Here is a 20,119-nt window from a genome sequence, read left to right as displayed (position 1 = left end):
ATTAAACGATCTCAATGAAAAATTTGGATTTTTGCTCGACTTGAGAATATTGCTAAAGAGGGATGGTGATGAAAATCAAGAAAGTATGCAGCAACATTGTTTGGATCTGGGAAACTTTTACAGTACAGATATAAGTGGAGAAGAATTATTTACTGAAATCGCAGACTGTCAGTTGCTGCTTAAATTTCGTGGGGGCTTAATACCCCCATTGTCATTTGGAGATGATGTTTTTTCAAACTTACGCACTACATTACAAATCTTGCTCACAATTGCAGTGTCAATAGCCAGTTACGAACGTTCCTTCAACAAGTTGAAGCTTATTTTTTCATATCTACGAGCTTCAATGGGGCAAGAACGTCTTGTTGATTTGACAATCTTTAGTGTCGAAAGAGAAACTCTAGAACAGACTTTGACGACATAATAGATAAAATTGCTGCAGTTAAAGCTAGAAAAATCAAATTAAAATTTATAAATAATTATTGGATCTGATTGACTATCTGTCACTTTCAATGACTAATTCACATAAACCATAATGGATTCGTAATTGGAAATATGATTTTAATTGAGTTTGCATTATGTTTAGCATTTGCATTTTTTTAATTAGAATTGTCATACACTTGGAAACATTAAGTGTTTTTTTGTTTGTTTGTATGTCTGCTTCAGGGGCGCGCTCAATTTCAGCATTGCCCTGGGCGCCAGAAACCCTAGCTACGCCACTGATTTAATCGAGGTTGCAAATTAATGCAAAAGAACAATCAAAATTATACTTTATCTAAACTTATTAATTTGAGAGAGACTGCACATGATAGGTTTGAGAAATGTATATGATAAAATTTTAGTATTAACTAACGACGCAGATAATCTAAAAGTTAACAATGACTTAGGTTATCAATAAGCTTTAAGCAAGAGACTTCTAATAAAAATACTAGTTTTATACATACATTATTATACAATTACATATACATTATATACAATGAAACTTATACAATTAAAAGTTAAGTGTTTCATGGCAATCGGGAAAATTGGAGATTCTTTTGGGAAAATTTTATTTGCACAATTAAAACAAAAACAGTGAATTAAGTACCGAAAGTTGGGGCACAGTGGATCGGATTTTTTTGTTTTTCAAATTGAGCAGAAGTAAAAATTTGCTTTTTAATTTTTTTCAAGGCGAAATGATTGAGATATATGCTCTTCATGATAAAAAATCGCTGAAACCAAAATATTTATTATCTAACAGCTCACAGAAAGATTTAAAGTGAGTTATGTTACGTGATTCACTGTGCCCCAGTACTGGAGCACAGTGAATAAATGAGCACATCCATGAATTAATGGTAGTAAATAGGGGCATAGTCAAATAACTTTGAGGCTGAGGGAATAAAGACACTATAATTTTGTACACTATAATTTTGGGAAAAATTAAAATAATAGACATTTTAAAAATTGCGAGTGAAAAAAAAATTTATTGACAACAAAACTTATACTGATATTAAGAAATTAAAAAACTTATTTAGATATTATTACTTATAACTTGAAACTAATAAATTCATTTTTATGTAGCATGTTTGTTAAAAATGCATTAATTTAATCTTTAAGATCATTAATGGGCTATAGTAAATCAACCTACTCACTGTACCCCGACTCACTGCGCTCCACCATAACCAATTTAGTTTAAGTCTAATTTCTTGGGACATGAGTGTTGTTAAAGGAATAGCTATATTGCTAAAAGAAAGCATAAATATCAAAAACCCGAATAAAAAACTTAAACTTTTAAAATTATTTCAACCATGATCTCCATAATAAACACAAAGAAGGTAAGAAAATTTACTTGAGTTAGCTAAAAACAAAAATCACCTACCAAAAACCGTTAGTCAAAAATGTGGTAACAACTATGAATAAAGATTGCTGATATATGAGCACATAAAATAATTATATTATCAAGATGAACAAAATTCTAATCTTTGAGAAAATGCCTCTTATTCACTGTGGCCCTCGATCCACTGTACCCCAACCTCCCCTACATCATCTGGATCTCGATCCACTGTACCCCAACTTCCTTTAATATTTAAATAAGATTAATCTAAGAAATTAGTTGCACGGTAAAGCTTATTTTGCAATTTTAAATGATAATTATGCTATAGTTATAGAAATTTTAAACTGCGGTTCATTAAATTTGTTTTTCAAATTTAATGATATCGTTTTATATAAAAAAACTTTTAAATCTTAAACGCTTAAACAATGCTAAAAATATCTATTCGTTTCGAAACCTTTTGGATTCTGTTGAAGAATCACGCAAGATTACCAAAAAATAGCCAGCAAAACACCCAACAACATTCAGGAATATAATAAAACAGACTTGCGAGATGGAAAGCAACAAAAAAGGATCACTAAGTTTGCCAACGAAGGGCCAGTCGGAAACTGACTTCCTCAAATCATTGACTTATCAGTAATAAAGTGTCATTACACATCAATCTAACTCTGATCTTTTCATTAAATGTTTATAAAAAGAAAATATTTTAAATTCAAAAAAATGAAATTTGTATTGAGTTGCGGCAGTTGCTTTTGTTATTAAATTGCGATCGATAGTTTTTTACTGTTTTTAAATTTTTGTTTAAAGAACTATATTTCAATAGTTAGTTTGGTTAAGCAGTTAGGGCTGCTTAGAATATTTTTTATTTTTGATGCGGTTTATAGGGTAGGCAAATCTTAAAGATTTAGGTAAAAACATTGAGATAGAGTTGCCATATCAGCTAACGAAAGGTCAGTCGGAAAACAATCTCCTTAGATTGTTGACCTATTGGCAACAAGGCTTCTTTGCTAATACCTTCACCACGCAAGATTACAAAAAAATAGCCAGAAGAACGCCGAACAACATTCAGGAATATAATAAAACAGACTTGCAAGATGGAAAGCAACAAAAAGGATTAACGAGTCTGCCAAAGAAGGGCCAGTTGGAAACCGACCTCCTCAAATCATTGACTTATCAGTAAAAAAGTGTTATTAGAGATCAACCTCACTCTGTTCGTTTCATTAAATTTGTTTATAAAAATAACATAGTTTAAATTTAAAAAAATGAAATTTGTATTGAGTTGCGTATCAAACTACAGACCAATATCGGTACTTTCTGTTTTCTCAAAGATCTTCAAACGTCTAGTTTATAATAGAACCTTTGATTATTTTACAAAAAAAGTTTTTTTTAATCCAAAACAGTTCGGATTTCAAAAAAACATTCAACTGAGCATGCCATTATTGAATTAGTCAACCAAATAACTGATGGTTTTGAAAATGAAAAGTTTACTCTCAGAGTATTCATAGATTTATCCAAGGCATTAGATACCGTTGATCACTTTATTCTGTAAGAAAAACTAAAATGGTACAAGATATGCAATAAATTATATCATTGGATAAAAAGTTATCTATCAATAAAAAACAATGTGTTTAAAACAAGAAATCCGCAATAACTGGTGATGTGGAAGTTATCGGACAAAATAAAAACGTCAATAACTTATTTATAAATAAAAAAACAAACTGCTATTATATTTTTTTTAAATAAAGCATTTATCTTTTAATAAAAATATATTATTTTTATATGAAAAAACACCATCATCTGCAATTGATCTCAATTTTGCTCTGACGCCTTTCATACGCGACAGTAAAAAGTTTAAATCAATTTCTTGTAGTTTTAGTTTAATGCGATCAATCAAAACTTGCTCTGTTGAAGCTTGCCAATCTCCCTCGTAAACCTTCTGTGCCAAATGTCCCCAAAAATTTTCGATTGGTCGTGCTTGAGGCACATTTGGGGATTGGATTCTTTATCAACGTAATAGACATATTGGTCCATCCAATTTAGAGAATCTTTAGAATAATGAGAACTTGCTAAATCTGGCCAAAATAAATAGGTAAAGTCTCCATGATACTTGTGAATAAATGGAAGAAGTCGTTTTTCTAAACATTCATTAATATAGATTGATGAATTGATCGCTACAGCCTTGGAAGTGCGAAACAATGGCTCGGACATACCACGGTCAGATATGGCTATCCACATTATTAATTTTTTTGGAAATTTCACTTTTCCTCTAAAACGAACACTTTCTAGGGATGTCTTTTTGTTGTTTGTGTAGTATCCAGAATTTCCAGGCATGTTGTCCCCTGCAAAACAAAAGTATTTTTCGTCATCGATGACTAGAAGCGATTTTATGTTATAGAGTTGGTTAACTAGTTTCCTGCTTCTTTTCTTTGCGTTTATTTGTTGTTCTATAGTGTATTTTGGAGTCTTTTCACGTTTTCTATATTTATATTCATTTTTTTTAACTGACGGCCAATTGTCGATTGATTTACACCGAATTTAATACCTATTTTTCTCTGACTGACCCCTTTTCGATTGTTGACAACTCTCGTTAATTCGGCTTTTTTTTCTCTAGTCCAGGATGTCGGACGACCAGGGTGCTTTCTATCAGAAAACGATTAAACAGTTTCAAGTCTTTTTAGGTTATCATATATTGTACTTCGAGCAAATCCTTCCTTTTCAAAATGATTTACGACTTTTTTTTTTTTTATATTAGGTTTATTTACAAAAAACATTTTTAGTCGCTTTCGAAAAGATTCTCGTTCAGCTGTATTTAACCTCATTTTAAATAATTGTGCTTCAAATAATAAAGTTTATATTTTATAGAACGTTTATGCCTACGCATAAAACCACAAATACTAATTATTATGCTCAAATAATGAAATTAGGATTTGTCCGATAACTTCCGCATCACCCGTTACTGAATAATCTGTGTGGAGTGCAAGTAAAGGATCAATCCTAGGACGCTCTTTTTTTTTAAATTTATGTTAATAATTTTAATTATGTATCAGTAAAACTAAATGCTATCATGTTTGCAGACGATACAAATCTATTTTTATCTAACTGCAATATTATTCTAAATGATTTGTCTTCAACACCTAACCTATTAAATTTTATTTTATTCGCACATGACTCAAATCTTTTTTATTTTTACAAAAATGTTGAAACACTTTTTACAGTCGCAAATGAAGAATTAATTAAAGTAAATGATTGGTTCATATGCAACAAATTGTCTTTGAATGTTCAAAAAGCTAAATTTTCTCTTTTCCGCAAACCAAGCAAAACAAAAGAAATACCACTTATTCTTTTCAATGTTTTGATGAATAAAACTAACATCGAAAGGCAAATATCTGTAAACTTTTTAGGTGTGAACTTTGATGAAAATACTTTGGAAAGCTCATATTTTATAGAAAAAAAAATCTCAAAAAACATTTGCATGATCTATAGAGTTAAGCCACTATTAAATTTTAAGTCCTTAAAAAGTTTATATTTTTCCTTTATACATAGTTACTTAATTTACAGCAATATCATGTGGGCAAGTACTAATCACACTAAGTTAAAAAAACTTTATAGCAAACAAAAACATGCTGTTAGAATCATATTTGGAGATAATAGAGCGATTCCTTATGAACCTCTTTTACGCATAATTGGTTCCCTGAATGTTTTAAAACTCCATTCATCTTGATCTACAGTTCATGTATAAAACAAAACATGGATTGTCCCCCAAAATATTTAAACTTATTTTAAAGAAATACACCATAAATATGCTACAAGAAAACAACTTTGTTATACCAAAACCTTATTCTAAACAAAATTCTTATTTAATTCAGAATCGCGGACCACTTTTGTGGTAAAGATTCCCAAACATTGTTTCCGGAATAAAAAAATTTCTACATCAGTTCAAAACTGATTCAAAACAGTTTTTATTAAACACAGATTTTGATTTATATTATTATAAGTCTTTCTTTTAAAAATAGATCAGCTATATAATTTAAAAACTGAAAAACAAGGTAATTATTCCTTGTAATCACTAAAAAATAGTTAAAATTTTTTGACAATAACCATTATCAAAAATCCCATGTTCTCGGTTTTTATTTTTTGCTTGTGTTTATATATATATATATATATATATATATATATATATATATATATATATATATATATATATATATATATATGTATATATATATATATATATATATATATATATATATATATATATATATATATATAAAGTTATCATATATTCACTCTTACTTTTACCCAATCTATTTATAATATTATGTATTAAACGATATCTTACTTTATCTTTTATATATTTTTATATAAAGTTTATTAAACTTATATAAAGTTTTATATATTCACTCTTACTTTTACCCAATCTATTTATGATAGTATGTATTAAACTATATCTTTATTTTTTATATATTTTTTGTAAACATTCCTTCAATTTTTCTTTTATACTATATATTCTTGAAACAACTTTGTAAAAGTTATAAATTGTAACACAGTGCTTGGCGATAAGGCAAATCAATGCCTTCTTCCTGCTCCGGCAATTAACTTAATTGTAAATTTATGGAAACTGTTATATTTATTAAACGACAAAATATAACGTTAAAAAAAAAAAAATTCAACTATATGCTGAAATGAACATTGAATTAAAAAAATAAATGATTGGTTCAGGTTAAATAAACTTTCTCTTAGCGTTGAAAAAGCACAATATACCTTGTTTCATAAAAAAATACGAGATGAAAACCTTTCTCTAAAACTGCCAAAACTTTTTATAAATTATAAAAAAATTAAAAAACAGGATATTATAAAGTTTTTAGGAAATATAGCGGATGATCATTTATCATCCACAATAACTCCTCCCACATATAAAGTATATACAATCAAAAATGAGTAAAACCATTAGCATTAAGTATCGAATTTGCCCATAAATAAATTCACAAAATCTAAAGATTGTAGACTTCTGCTTAAATCATTGCTACATTACTTATACAAATATCACGTTGGCAAGTTGTCAACCAACAAAACTTAAAAAAAATTATTTGCTTACAAAAACATGCTTGTAGAACTAAATTACTATAAAAAACTACATACAACAAAAAACGGGGACGACCACACTAAACCTTTAATGATGGATATGAAAATGATGAACATATATCTGATAAATATTTACTAACACCTAAACTTTATGTATAAATATACCAATAATCTAACTCCTGAAATCTTTATAAGCAAATTTAATAAAAATCTAAATAAGAAGTATTTCTTAAGAATAAATAAAAGTATCACATACAAATTACCTGAAAAAGTAAACAAATACACTGAATATAGTATAACTTATAGAGGCCCTAAGCTATGAAACTTTGTTCTGAAAGGAAATTTAAACATGGCGAAATCATTAAATTCATTTCAGCGTCAAACAAAAACTTACGTTTTAAATAAAATTTCAATGCTGTAGATCTAGTTCATTTCAAGGAGAATTTACAAAGTCATGTCATGAGTTATGTAATGTAGGCAAATATATTCCAACTTGAAACCGTTCTTTGTTTTTAAATTTTCCGTCCTCAAATTATTATGCGCTATGTTAAAGGTTGGTACAGAGGAGAGAAGCAAGCCATGAAGTTTGATATCCCGCAAGTTTGCGAGAGCCGACAGACCACTCAAGCAACTGGTACTTCTGCATGGTAAACCCAAAAATCCTTGCGCAAGGATTTTTGGGTTTTTACAAATAGTTTTGTATAATTTTTACAAAGTTGTTTCAAGAATATACAGTATAAAAGAAAAATTGAAGGAATGTTTACAAAAAATATATAAAAAATAAAGTAAGATATCGTTTAACACATAATATCATAAATAGATTGGGTAAAAATGAGAGTGAAAAATGTCACTCAAATCGTTTATTTGGACATAACTTCTTCCATTGCCAAGACGTTAACGAGGGACATCGGGCTTACAAAGTTGAACGCTTCTGATATCTAGGCTCAAGCAGTGGAGCTTGGTTGATAAAGCGTACAAGTAACGAATCAGAGAAAATGGTATCAAAGATTCTCCAACTTCCTCAATCAGCGTTATAGACTGCGCTTTTGCAACGATATTGCCGGTCTACTCCAGGTGATAGGTATCGTATGTATTCCTATTGAATGGCTCCTAATTATAGAAAGTTTATCTCAGAGCCTCAAAGTTGTGTTGCATCACAATGGAAACAACTACCTGTCTCTCCCGTTAGCCCACTCTGTGCATCTCAAAGAGGGCTACACCAGTGTCAAAATGTTGCTGGGTACATTAAAGTATGATGACTACGGGAGGTCACGGGTGACTTTAAAACAGTGTCATTCCGTATGGGCTTTCAATGAGGTTTAACGAAATTTCCTTGTTTCCGTAATCTCTGGGGCAGCCGTAACATTAAGGTGCATTATTGCAAAAAGGAATGGCCCCTACGGACCGAGATTTTTGTTGGAAGAGCAATGTGAAGTGGGAACCACTGAAAGAACCTTATAAAGTGTTTATGCCACTGTTTTTGTCTCTGCTCTTAACAAGGAGTCTGCAGCATTTCACTACCTCCAAGATCTTTTTCCTATGCTGTCCGAGGCCAATGTTGGGACTGGTATATTCGTCGGACCATAGAGCAAGAAGATCATCGAGTATGAGTATTTTGCAAAGCTGTAAAACAGGACGGAGAAAGGCTTCCTAGGTAATTACAAGGCTAAAAAATGTGGAGTTGGTGCAAACTCCTATAAAGAATTACGCCAAAATGGAATGTAGAATGTCTCTGAAAGTCCGTATCCTTGATCAAGATATATTGAACTTTAAATATTCCAATTACAGTATCAAAAAAATTTAAGAAACTAAACTTCTTTGCAGTAGTTTCAAGATACAATTATATTAAATGACTTTAAAATTTTTAAATTGTCAATGTTCATGTATAAAATAAAGATTGGACTATCTCCTAAAATATTTCAATCTTATTTTGAAAAAATAGTGCATAAATACCCGACAAAATTTTCAGATAATAACTACATTGTCCCTAAATATAATTCAAAACAAATTACATATTCAATTCAATATTGTGGACCTTATTTGTGGAAAAGGTTTCCTAATATTGCAAATAAGAAAAAAGTTAGTATACAACAGTTTAAAAATGAATCGAAACAGGTGTTATTACTTATGAATTTTAACATATTCGATTTTAAATGCTTCTTTTAAACTAAAACTCAATTATATAAAATATGTCTCAGAATTTATCAATTTTTTTTTTCGTTATTTCAGTTATGGTGTTTCCTCTAATCTTAATAGTTATTGTTGAAATCTAATCTGAGTTCTTGAATTTTTTTTTTTAATTATAAATGAATTGTTATTTATTTTACTTTTATTCAAATTGGTTTTAAAATACACATAAATATTACGACGTCTCTTTTATGGTTTTTGTAAACTAAGTACTCTTTTATTTTATAATTTTTCATTCTTTATTTAAATATTACTTTATTGCAAATTGTTATATATTTTATTTTCATATTTTTCAACAAATACTTTGTATAATATACGTAGATAGTGTGGCTCTCGTAAATACGTGCTCTTTAATTAATTAATTTATTTTTTGTTTTTCTTATTTTACTTTTCTTTCAGTTTTTCTTGTTTACTTGATTATTACTCTTAACATGAATATTTTTCTTGAAGTATTTCTCAAGCTAATTGTTATTTATTCTTAAATTTATAATTTTCAATAAATAATTTGTAAAGTATAAATATATTATACAGTTATTGTAAATGCGTACGATTGGGGCTCGGTGATAAGACGAAATAATATCTTCTAATTGTCCAACTAGTTTTTTGTTTATAATCTTTTAAATTGTAAAAGTTATTAAACAGCGAAATAAACAAACAAACAAAAACAAAAAAAGTTTCACGCAGATTATTTTTTTACAGGTAATTTATTGGTACTTTATAATTTCTTTTGATGAGTTAATAAAGTAGACTGATAATTATCATGTCTACCATTATAGGAAGATTAAAAATGAACTTTTACGTGTTTTCCGTGAAGATACGAATCATCAGGGTACAACTAGTCTCACACAAATAATAAATATTTGATAAAATAAGAATTACAAAAAGTTAAAAGTCAACGTCTGCAGTTAAGGGGACTGTCTGTGGGCTGGCTTTGTGAAAGTTTTTATGATTCTTTTAGCTTTAATTTTTTAATTTAATTACTTTGGTTAAGTTACACAAGCCTTAAAAGAATAGCAACGTATATCAAAGAAAGATTTGCATTTTAAGTTTATTTTTTTCATTTTATCGTCTACATTGCAGTAAAAAAGTGATACATTTCATAAAATATAAAAATGTGATAAAAAAAAACTTTCATCAATCAATGAAAAGAACAACAACTGTTGTTATTTATAAATAAAATATTTATAAAATGTTTTAATATAATCAAAAGCTGCAACTTATACTTTTATTTACTCATGTAAATTTATTCAAAGTCTTTATAAAAACAAGAAAAAAAACATGGAACAATAAATACTGTTATATATAACTAAATACTTGAAAAATATTTCCCCTGTTAAGACGTCTAAAATCTTAATCATTCCACTTTATTCTTTGTATCCATATATTATCACCAAGTTTCCGGAAATATATCCCGACTCCGTTTACTTTAAAAAATATACACCTTTAAATACTTTTGAAGAAAAATATTTAAAAAAACATTTTTTTTTTTAATTTTTAAATAAACAAATTAAAGAAAAAAATTAGTGATAAAATAGATTCCTACCCATCCATTGGCTTGTTCCAAAAGTAATAGTTTGATCAAAATTTTCTTCAATTGTTTTTAACCGTTTCCAATTAAGATTGTTGGAAATGTTTTTTTTAAACTCATCATTTGTAACAGCTAACCACTTTTTATATACAGTATTAAACTTTAAATACAACTTCTGGTTTCTGTGTATGGCATATAACTCTCCAGTGGAAATATCATGACCCAAAACTGCTCCTATGCTTTGATCCATTGCTACAATTCAAAAATAAACTACTTACAGTACTATTGTTAATTTATACTTAATCTATGCAAGTTTTAACATGTTATTATTTGAGAGTTATATTATTTTGTTCACAATGTAACTTGAGCATAAGAAAACAAACTTTTTTATTGTCTGGCTCTATTAAATTTGTTTATTTACAAAAACCCATCTTGAAAACCAAAAAATTAAAACCGTTATATGCAATTTAAAAACAGGCCAAAGTGGATCCTTATTGAGCTTCTTGAAAACACTATTTAGGAGATTATTTAAAAAAATGATGGTGTATTTTCAAACTGCTTATGCAAAGTTCAGATTAACACATAAGTTGTTTAAATAAACCATCAATTATTTTGAAACATTATTGCATTCTAAAAAATAATTTACTGAGCGTGCTATTATTCGATGTCATTTTTTTTTATATCTTGCCAGTCAAAGATGAAAGTTATATGCACGCTCTAAAGCATATAATGTAGAAATATTGAAAACCATTGCGCAGTGGTTTCAGTTTTGTTTCAGAACCATGAGGTTTTAAGATTCGATCCCGGCTCTAGCCCAATAAGCTACATTAGTATGAAAGCGTACCTGAAATTCCCTTTTAAATACTAATTTGCGATGTTATCCCAGTTGGTACAGGACGATAAAAAGACGTCTTTTTAAATTCAATTCTTATCCGCTTTAATTTTTATAATCTAAACCTTAATAGAACGTCTTTATATTGTCCGTTCCGCGCCCTGACACGCCCTAAAAAGTGGCACCATTGAAACTTTGCCTACGCACCATTTTCTTGTCTTGTCCACATCTTATTAAAACATCGCATATTGTATAAAAAAGCGACTTACTATCGGTAGCATCAACTGCATTTATACCAAGAAAATCTTCCTATATAGTAATATTTTTAAAAGTTGATCAAATAAAAATTGACATGTGCTCAATACCGGAAATGTCTCGATTTTTATTGCATGTTATCGAGAAAAAAAAATCTCGATTTAATAACACTAAGTACATTTTTAATATATAGTTTGCGATTAGTTCTATTATCGTTAGCAATATTTTGAGAAATGTACTTACTATTTGACGAATCTCTCGATAGAGGTTCATAATCTTTACTCCTCATTAAAAGTAACTGATTATTATTACCTTCAATTTCATCATTCCGTCGAATAGCTTAGCCTTACTGAGTAACTCATTTAAATATAAAAATTACACGAACAAGGCAATCGTAATGCTCATCGCATTTTTTATCATGCATTTTACTTATTTGATGTAAGGTTTTTTGATCTGCTACACGTAGTTTGAACAAACTTTCCTTGTACCTCTTTATGAAATGATCATAAGCCGTGTTCTACAGCGCTTTCCCAATTATCATAACCTATAGCAAAATAATTTATTTCTGGAATGACATAGGCGAATACAAGGGTAATCTAAAATCCATTTTTCATTGAAAATTCAAAAAAATATTGAAGCAACAAAAAAAAAAAATATACATTTTTTTGTTGCTTCAATATCCGCAGAAATTATTTCTATTTTTTTGGTGTTCCACTCACTCAAGCGAGAACAAGCAGGAAAAGACTTTTCACCGTATTTTCTTTCTTGATTAATTTCTTATATTCAAACAATTGTACTTAAAGAAGCTTGTCATGTGCAAAGATAGACATCAGTTTCCGTTAATTTTTTTGCGATTTTTTTGACACTCTGCAGTTGTAAGGATATACAAGCCGTAAGATTAGAATTTGCGAGTTATGTGATAATCTCCTTATGTATATATGTATATATATATATATATATATATATATATATATATATATATATATATATATATATATATATATATATATATATATATATATATACATATATATATATATATATATATATATATATATATATATATATATATATATATATATATATATATATATATATATATATATATATATATATATATATATATATATAAACGAGTAGGAAGCAATTAATGTTTATTTTAACAATAAACACTAATTGCTCCCAAGAAGCTTGTAAAACGTGATTCGATGCAAACACGTTCAGTTATTATTTCAAATATAAAATAAATACATACTTTATTTTCAGACTTTTAATTGAAACTGAATTTAAACAAATTTTTCAATAAAATTTCCATTTCGGAGAAGTAATATGAAAAGTATCCATTGATTGTTTGAAGCCTTGAACAAGCAAATTATGTGTTAATGTGGTAGAGCGCTCGCCTCATAAGCAAGAAGTTTCAAATAATGGGGATCAACCTCATCACGTCTCTGGTAGTACCGCGCTCAACTTGTTTCTCCGCACATCGGCCTTGTTTGTCAAGATTCGTGATTCGGAGTTATAGAGTTGAGAGAGGTTTGTAACCACAACTAAAGTAGCCTCCTCAACTGTAGTGATCATTATGGTCTTATGGAGGTAAAATAAAACAAAATAATTTAATTTGTTTTTACTAATTCATTATATTTTCATTGCTGTATAGGAATGTGGTTTATCCTCCGCCGGCTAACTGTCATACAGAGGAAATACACCATGGTCAGCAAAAAAGGTTCAGCTCACCAAAGAGCATTATAATTTGCTTTATTGGACCAAAAGTAAGAGAGTTTTCAGAAAAACAGAAGTAAATAAAAGTAAAATTCAGAATTGTTTATGTTAGAAATATATCATATAGAAATGCGGACAGAAAATCTATTTTGGTTAAAAACGTGCAGTTTTAATTATCTTACTATTGAATAGAAGATCCCATTGTTAAAATAGTTTGAATTTTAATGACTGATGTATATGAATAACATAAAACACTATACGATAGTGATACGATACGATACGATAACAGATACGATAGTGGTGCAGAGTAAAAGTGCTCGCCTAATAAGCGAGAAGTTTTGTGTTTAAACCCAACACGTCCTTAGTAGTACGACTCTTAAAACACAAAAATCGTAGTTGCAACCACAACTAAAAAACAGCAGAACAACAATTAACGAAGAATAGTACAGTAAAAATTAAAATCCGGCAAGTACTATGGAGTTGAATCATTTTTATTCCGATTCTTTAGTGTAAACAGGAAGTACTTATAAGAAATGAGTGCGTGAAAATTAAATTTTTAAAAATATATAAAAAAAATCAAAACCCCCATTCAACTTCCTAAGAAATGATCAGTCCCAATGTCTACACTAATTCAAACGTATCTCCACCTATTCTAACAGTTATAATAACCCAATCTTTAAATTTTTTAATATTGTATCTACTCCTCCTAACGATGCAAACTCCTCCCTTTAACTGGGTAGGTAAGAGTAGGTTAACAAATTGTTAAAAATATAAACAAATAATAATATTATTTAGTCTTACCATTATAGGCATGTTTTTTAAAAAATTTGTTTCATTGGAAAGATATTACAAAACAAGTTTGTTTATGTATGATTTCATATGCCTTATTCTTAGTCTTTTCTTTAAATATTATTTTTAGTCAATCTCTTGTTAAAAAATACTGTTTTTAGTTTAAGCTTGTGGTATTTATATAAAACATTGTTTAAACATCGTTAAAAATGTTCTTATGTTTATAAAAAAGCATTTATAGTGTATCTCGTAATGTTTATTTTGCGTTTGTTTGTTAACATGCAATTACTCGTAGGTATTTAAACTAAAATTTGGAAGAACTTAAGAATGATTAACATTAGAAGATAGCAGAAACAGTTGCATAGACACTAACAGCACAACAGTTGCATAGACACTAACAGCACAACAGTTGCATAGACACTAGCAGCACAACAGTTGCATAGACACTAACAGCACAAGCTCAAAAGTACTCAAAAGTAGATTCAATAGGATTCAGCGTCAATTATCTTAGGTAGGAAAACATGCATTATAGGTTTATGTTTATGCTAACATAATAGATAATCAAAGACTGAATGGCTGATCAACTGAATATTTCTGCATACCCCTTTTGTGATACAAGTCTTAGTGAATTAAAACAAAGTCGGATTATTGCTTTTATAAACTTTTATAAATGGAATAAAGTAATAAATGTAAATAGAAAAAGGTATCCGCTTAAAATAAAGAAATATCTAAAAAATTAGCAATTATATGTATCTGATATTATATGTTTGTATCTTATATAAGATCTGTATATAATTATATCTTGAAAACATTTTTGCAGTATTTGCAGTAGAAAACAATAATTTAAAACTTTATGAGTTGTCATTTTTTTCAAAAAAAAAAAAAAAAAAAATGGCAACTTATAGTGACAGAGTGAAAGAGAAATAAATAAAGTAGTGAAAAAACAAAGCAAAAGTAAATAAAAAAAAACAAAAATCAAAATCTATTTACCATCCCATGATGCACCACTATCTTGAGTAATAAAGCAAGCTGGATTTTGCAAACTGTATTAAAAAAAAAGAAAAAAAACGGAAACAAAAGACTTATTATTATAATTTTTTATTGCATTAATATTAAAGCCTAGATTTTTTTTAAACATTTTCGTAACTTGTAATTATTCGACAATCAAATGAAAATCTTTTTTAATCAAAGTTTGTTTTTAAATTTTGTCTTAATGATAATTAACTGAACTTTTTAAACATTAAGTTTTTAGTTTTTAAAGAATCAGGTATATAGATAATATTTTTCATAATAATAAATATAAATAAAATTCTCTGCTTTTTTTAACAAAAACTCGCAATCCAAGCGAGCAACCAACATTAAGGGTGGAATGCAAGAACCAAACTTGAGTCAAATTCGACTTGAAATCTCAAGTTCGACCTTGTCAAGTCAGACTTAAAAAATTGACTTGAGCGAATGCGTAAACGAGACTTGAAAATTTCAAGTTCGTGCTTGAGAAAGTCGAACTTGAAAAATAGTCGCGGCGTCGAATTCAGGGCGCTTATGGAAAATGCACTTCGCAACCAAGAGCGGCAATGAATTTTTTTTACGAGAAAAACCTTTTACTGAGACATCAATATATAAATTATTTGACAATATAAATTACAATTTAACTACAGGTAATAGTTTAGTTAATCATGACACTTTTACAATTTTAAAGCTGTAAAAAGGAAAAGATAAAAAATAAATGTGTTATTATAGTCTGTTTTTTGTTTACTGCCTATTCTGTTTCCTTTTATCAAAATGAAAATTTCGTCGTAAATATTTATGATCGGAATTGCTCATCATATATAAAAGAATGAAAATTTCAAAATGCATATCCACTATAGACTTTTTGCTTACTTTTTAAATATTTGTAAAATGAATTCCAAAAGACGAATTTACAGTCAGCAAGAAAAATCACTTTTAATCAATATAATCAAAGACCACAAAGACATCGAAGAAAAGAAGACGGATAATGTCTTCCTTAAAAAAAAAAAAATCTTTGTGGGAAGAAATAACGCAATTATTCAACAGCCAAGGCATCGGAATTAAAAGAGATCAAAAAGAACTAAAGAAATGCTGGATAATCTCAAAGCAAAAAGCAAACAATTTGTTGATTTGTAACTAGCAAATAAAAAAAATAAAACAAAGATTATTTTTTTAGGCAAACACCCAGTAAACATAAGACATGTTTTAGACATCTAAAAGAAGTCTTGTGTACATTTAGCAAGCGTTAGTTATATAGAAAAATGTTATTAAAATATGAATTGTAGGATGATGATTTTCTTGCCCAAACTGTATGATTACCAGTAAAGTTTATACAGTGCTGGACTTCTCTCTATCAGACTTTTGCAACATATTACTCGATATTACTTAATATAAGTTAATAATATGAGGTTTTTCAAACCAATTCTTTGGATTTTAGTGAAAGAAAAGAGCTTAACAAATATGGCGGAGGTCCTAATTAAACACATCACAGGAAATTGAAAGCGTTCTGCAGATATTACCACCAAAGTCATTGAATCCTATTTTGACACCTTTTGGGGATGATGCTATATATGTATATATATATATATATATATATATATATATATATATATATATATATATATATATATATATATATATATATATATATATATATATACATATATATATATATATATACACCATTTAAACATTTTATTAATTTATATAGGTAAGCCGAACGAGTCAATGGAGATCACATATGGAGACAGGACTTTTGATACTATTAGGCCACTCATAGAAACAGAAAAGAAAACTTTTACTGAACCATTGATACCATCTGGTTTATTAACACATGAAAAAGAACAATGTTCAACATTAAAAAGATTTCCCTCTCTTAAAAAAATGAAAAAAAGCAATATAATGAAATTCATGATCTTGATAAAGAACTAATGCACAAAAAAATAGAAATGGCTAACATAAAAATAAACTTACTCCAGCAAAAGCAACAATACAAACAAAATAAAACATGAAATTAAAATGGAAATTAACCAAAAAAAATTGTCACAGTTATAAGGATATTATTATGGCTATGGAACTTTGTAGTTTTGTTCATAAGGGAATGTTAAGACAAGGAAATCAATTTTTTAATATATCAAAACAACATTTAACTGCTATACGTGTACTTCTCAAACTGTAATTGTATCGGATTTTACTTTTATTTTTTGGGTTAGAAAAATGTGTCATTAAATATTGTTTACAAAGATAGCCAGAATTGGTTTCACCTATAACATGAACATGTTGACGAGTTTCTAAAACTTCTTTGATAGCTGAGTTGGCAAAAACTCGTGAATCATGAATACTTCCAGGCCATTGAACACAAGCAGATAAAATTTCTTTTTAAGGACCTGCAATGACCTGGCAATTCAAAGAGAAAAATCCCTTTCTTTTTCGATAAATTTCTGGGTTTTCTCCACCAGGTTTTATTATAGGAATATGTGTCCCATCAATTGCTCCCATACATCCTGGGAATCTTTTAATTTGGTAAAATCTAAACAATGGTTGATAAATATAAATATTTTCGTTATCAAAGAAAATTTTAAAAATTGTATTTAATAGCAAAATGCAAATATCCATGAAAACTTATAATAACCTTTGCCGAATTATCAAAGAATCAGCTTCTGTTGGAAACTTTATGTACTGATGTCTTTTGTTGGCAATTTGAATTGAAATGTTTTTAACTACTCGACAAGCAGTTGACTGATTAACTTTCAGCTCCACCAAATCTCTTATTACTCTCTAAAAGAGTATACTTAATTAGATCAGTTCATACAAATTTAAATGTGAAGTACTTTATTTATTGTTACTTGAGTATATGATTATTTTATTTGTTGTTATAAAATGGTGTTATTTAAAAACATAATACAAAATCTACAATAAGAATACGATAAGAATCAATACAATAAAAAGATACGATTGTCTGATACCATTTCTTGAATTTCTACTCACTTGGAATGAACCAGTAGCATAAAATCGAAATGCAATAGCAAGTTGTTGTACAGATGAAAGAGGGCACCCTCGATTGTTAATGTTGCTGTTAATAATGTCATTAGCTAATATTAAAAAAGTTTCTTTGGAAAATCTGTAGCACCTTTTAAATTCTATACCATTATAAACTTCTAAAGGATTGGCTCTGTTAATAATAATTCTTGGTATGTGCTTTGGCATATTTCTTCTTCTTCTTCTTTTAAAACTCAGCTTATACCGATTCAATTTTGAACGTTTTAAAACAAGTTTTTTTAATATTACATATTATTATAACCACTTCTTCTCGTGAATTCTCATTTACTCCTTTTACAAGTATCACTCCTTTGTCTAACTGCAGCTCTTTATTACTAAATGTAATTTACTCTTATACTCTATTACAAAAACGTACCTTAATCAACATCCTTTTATAATGCTAGGTTCAACCTTTCAAAATGCAAATAAGCATTTCTAATGGCATCATAATATGGCATGTTGGATCATTACATACGAGTTACAGGATGTTTTAAAACACACACATTTTCACAATGATGGTTTTCTGTAATGAATTCATTGACAAATATACATTGACAAATGTAACCTTCTAAATTAATTACGTTAATATACCCAAATAACTACTTTTGCTTGCTAAAAACTCATTTTAATATTTGTAAAGGTTGTAATAAGTTATATGGTAATAGTAAAGTTTTGTTACACATCAGCAAAATTATAATGGTGGTTTTTTTTTTTTCAAGTTTGGTTTCAAGATTGGTCTGGAGCAGACTTGAAAAAATGACTTGAAAATTCACAAATTCTCGTTTTTCAAGTCTGACTTAAGTTCAAGTTTGCTTCATGCATTCCGTTCAAGTCAGACTTCAGATTTGAAGTCTGACTTGAAATTTCAAGTCCGCTTATTGCATTTGGAAGGAATTTTTTCTTTCTCAAGTCTGGTTTGAAATCAGACTTGAAAACGGTCTATTTTTGGCGGTTTTTAAGTCTGACTTGAGTTGAAGTTTGCTTTATGCATTCGCTCAAGTCGCAATTTAGGTTTGAAGTTCGACTTCAAATTTGAAGTTCGGTTCTTGCATTCCACCCTAAATTTTACTAGTTTAAAAAAACTATTGTGCTCAAAGTACTTCTTTAAAATAAGAACAACATGAGATAAACGTATTAGTAACTTTAGGTGTTAAATTATTTCTTAAATAAAAACTACTTTTCAACACTTTCGGTTTTTAGGTGTTTGATTTCAACTAAGAATACTTTATCTCATAAAATAAATAATAAATAATAAATATTGTGCTTATGGTTGCTCTTAGAATCACAAATAAAAAAAAAAGATAACAATTAAGTCACAATGTCTAGATTCCCCTTTTAAATCTGAGGCTCGCAAGTTATGGATTAAAAAACAACCAAATGCAAACTTGGTGTTTACAAATTATAAGCGAATTGGTGCTCAGCACTGGCCTAAAGATGCCAATTTTAAAAGAAACAAATTTTGTAGTTTCGTTCTAATGCATCCTTCATCATTCTTTAAAGGAATACGAGTGTTTTGTATCCCGATATTGTCTTGAAAGCGAGATATTACTGGGTTATTGTGCTTTGAGGTTAGATAAATAGTTTATCTGATGAGTTTAAAAATATTAACAAAACAGACGCTATTCAATTTACTTCAATTGTAAAAAATTTGAAATCAATAATAAATAACTGTGAAGAAAACTTTAATTTTGTTGAAAGAGAAAAAAATGTATCGTTAATATTATACTATCATTATTATTGATATTTCTATTATTGCTATAATTATTTTATTTTCGTCATTTATAAACATTTGTTCTTGTTTTACAAGTTTCATCAACAAAATTTAAATAAAATTTAAGAAAGACAGGAGCAAGTAGAATACCGAAATCTTCTC

General features: G+C 28.4%; 2 protein-coding genes across 4 annotated transcripts in view; both read right to left on the bottom strand.

The window, feature by feature from the left end:
- Nucleotides 1–10,123: 10,123 nt before the first annotated feature.
- Nucleotides 10,124–20,119, bottom strand: part of LOC136091580 (uncharacterized) — a 91,487-nt gene continuing 81,491 nt past the window's right edge. For all 3 annotated transcript variants that reach the window (XM_065819277.1, XM_065819275.1, XM_065819276.1), the window contains 3 exons: nucleotides 15,190–15,242; nucleotides 10,620–10,856; nucleotides 10,124–10,500 (listed from right to left, as the gene is read on the bottom strand). In XM_065819277.1, the coding sequence (XP_065675349.1) occupies nucleotides 10,427–10,500; nucleotides 10,620–10,856; nucleotides 15,190–15,242 (364 nt within the window). In that variant the 3' untranslated portion in view covers nucleotides 10,124–10,426. The remainder of the gene's footprint in view (nucleotides 10,501–10,619; nucleotides 10,857–15,189; nucleotides 15,243–20,119) is intronic.
- On the bottom strand, nucleotides 17,280–19,439 carry LOC136092433 (putative nuclease HARBI1). The gene is made up of 3 exons (XM_065820673.1): nucleotides 18,122–19,439; nucleotides 17,840–17,983; nucleotides 17,280–17,737 (listed from the first exon to the last, which is right to left on the bottom strand). Exons 1-3 carry the CDS (start codon nucleotides 18,412–18,414, stop codon nucleotides 17,587–17,589), a joined length of 588 nt encoding a protein of 195 aa, XP_065676745.1. The 5' UTR covers nucleotides 18,415–19,439; the 3' UTR covers nucleotides 17,280–17,586.

Source organism: Hydra vulgaris, chromosome 15 (genome assembly GCF_038396675.1).
Source record: "Hydra vulgaris chromosome 15, alternate assembly HydraT2T_AEP".
Lineage (NCBI taxonomy): Eukaryota > Metazoa > Cnidaria > Hydrozoa > Anthoathecata > Hydridae > Hydra > Hydra vulgaris.
The sequence above is the reverse complement of the archived record's forward strand: the minus strand, read 5'-3'. Positions and strand labels throughout refer to the sequence as shown.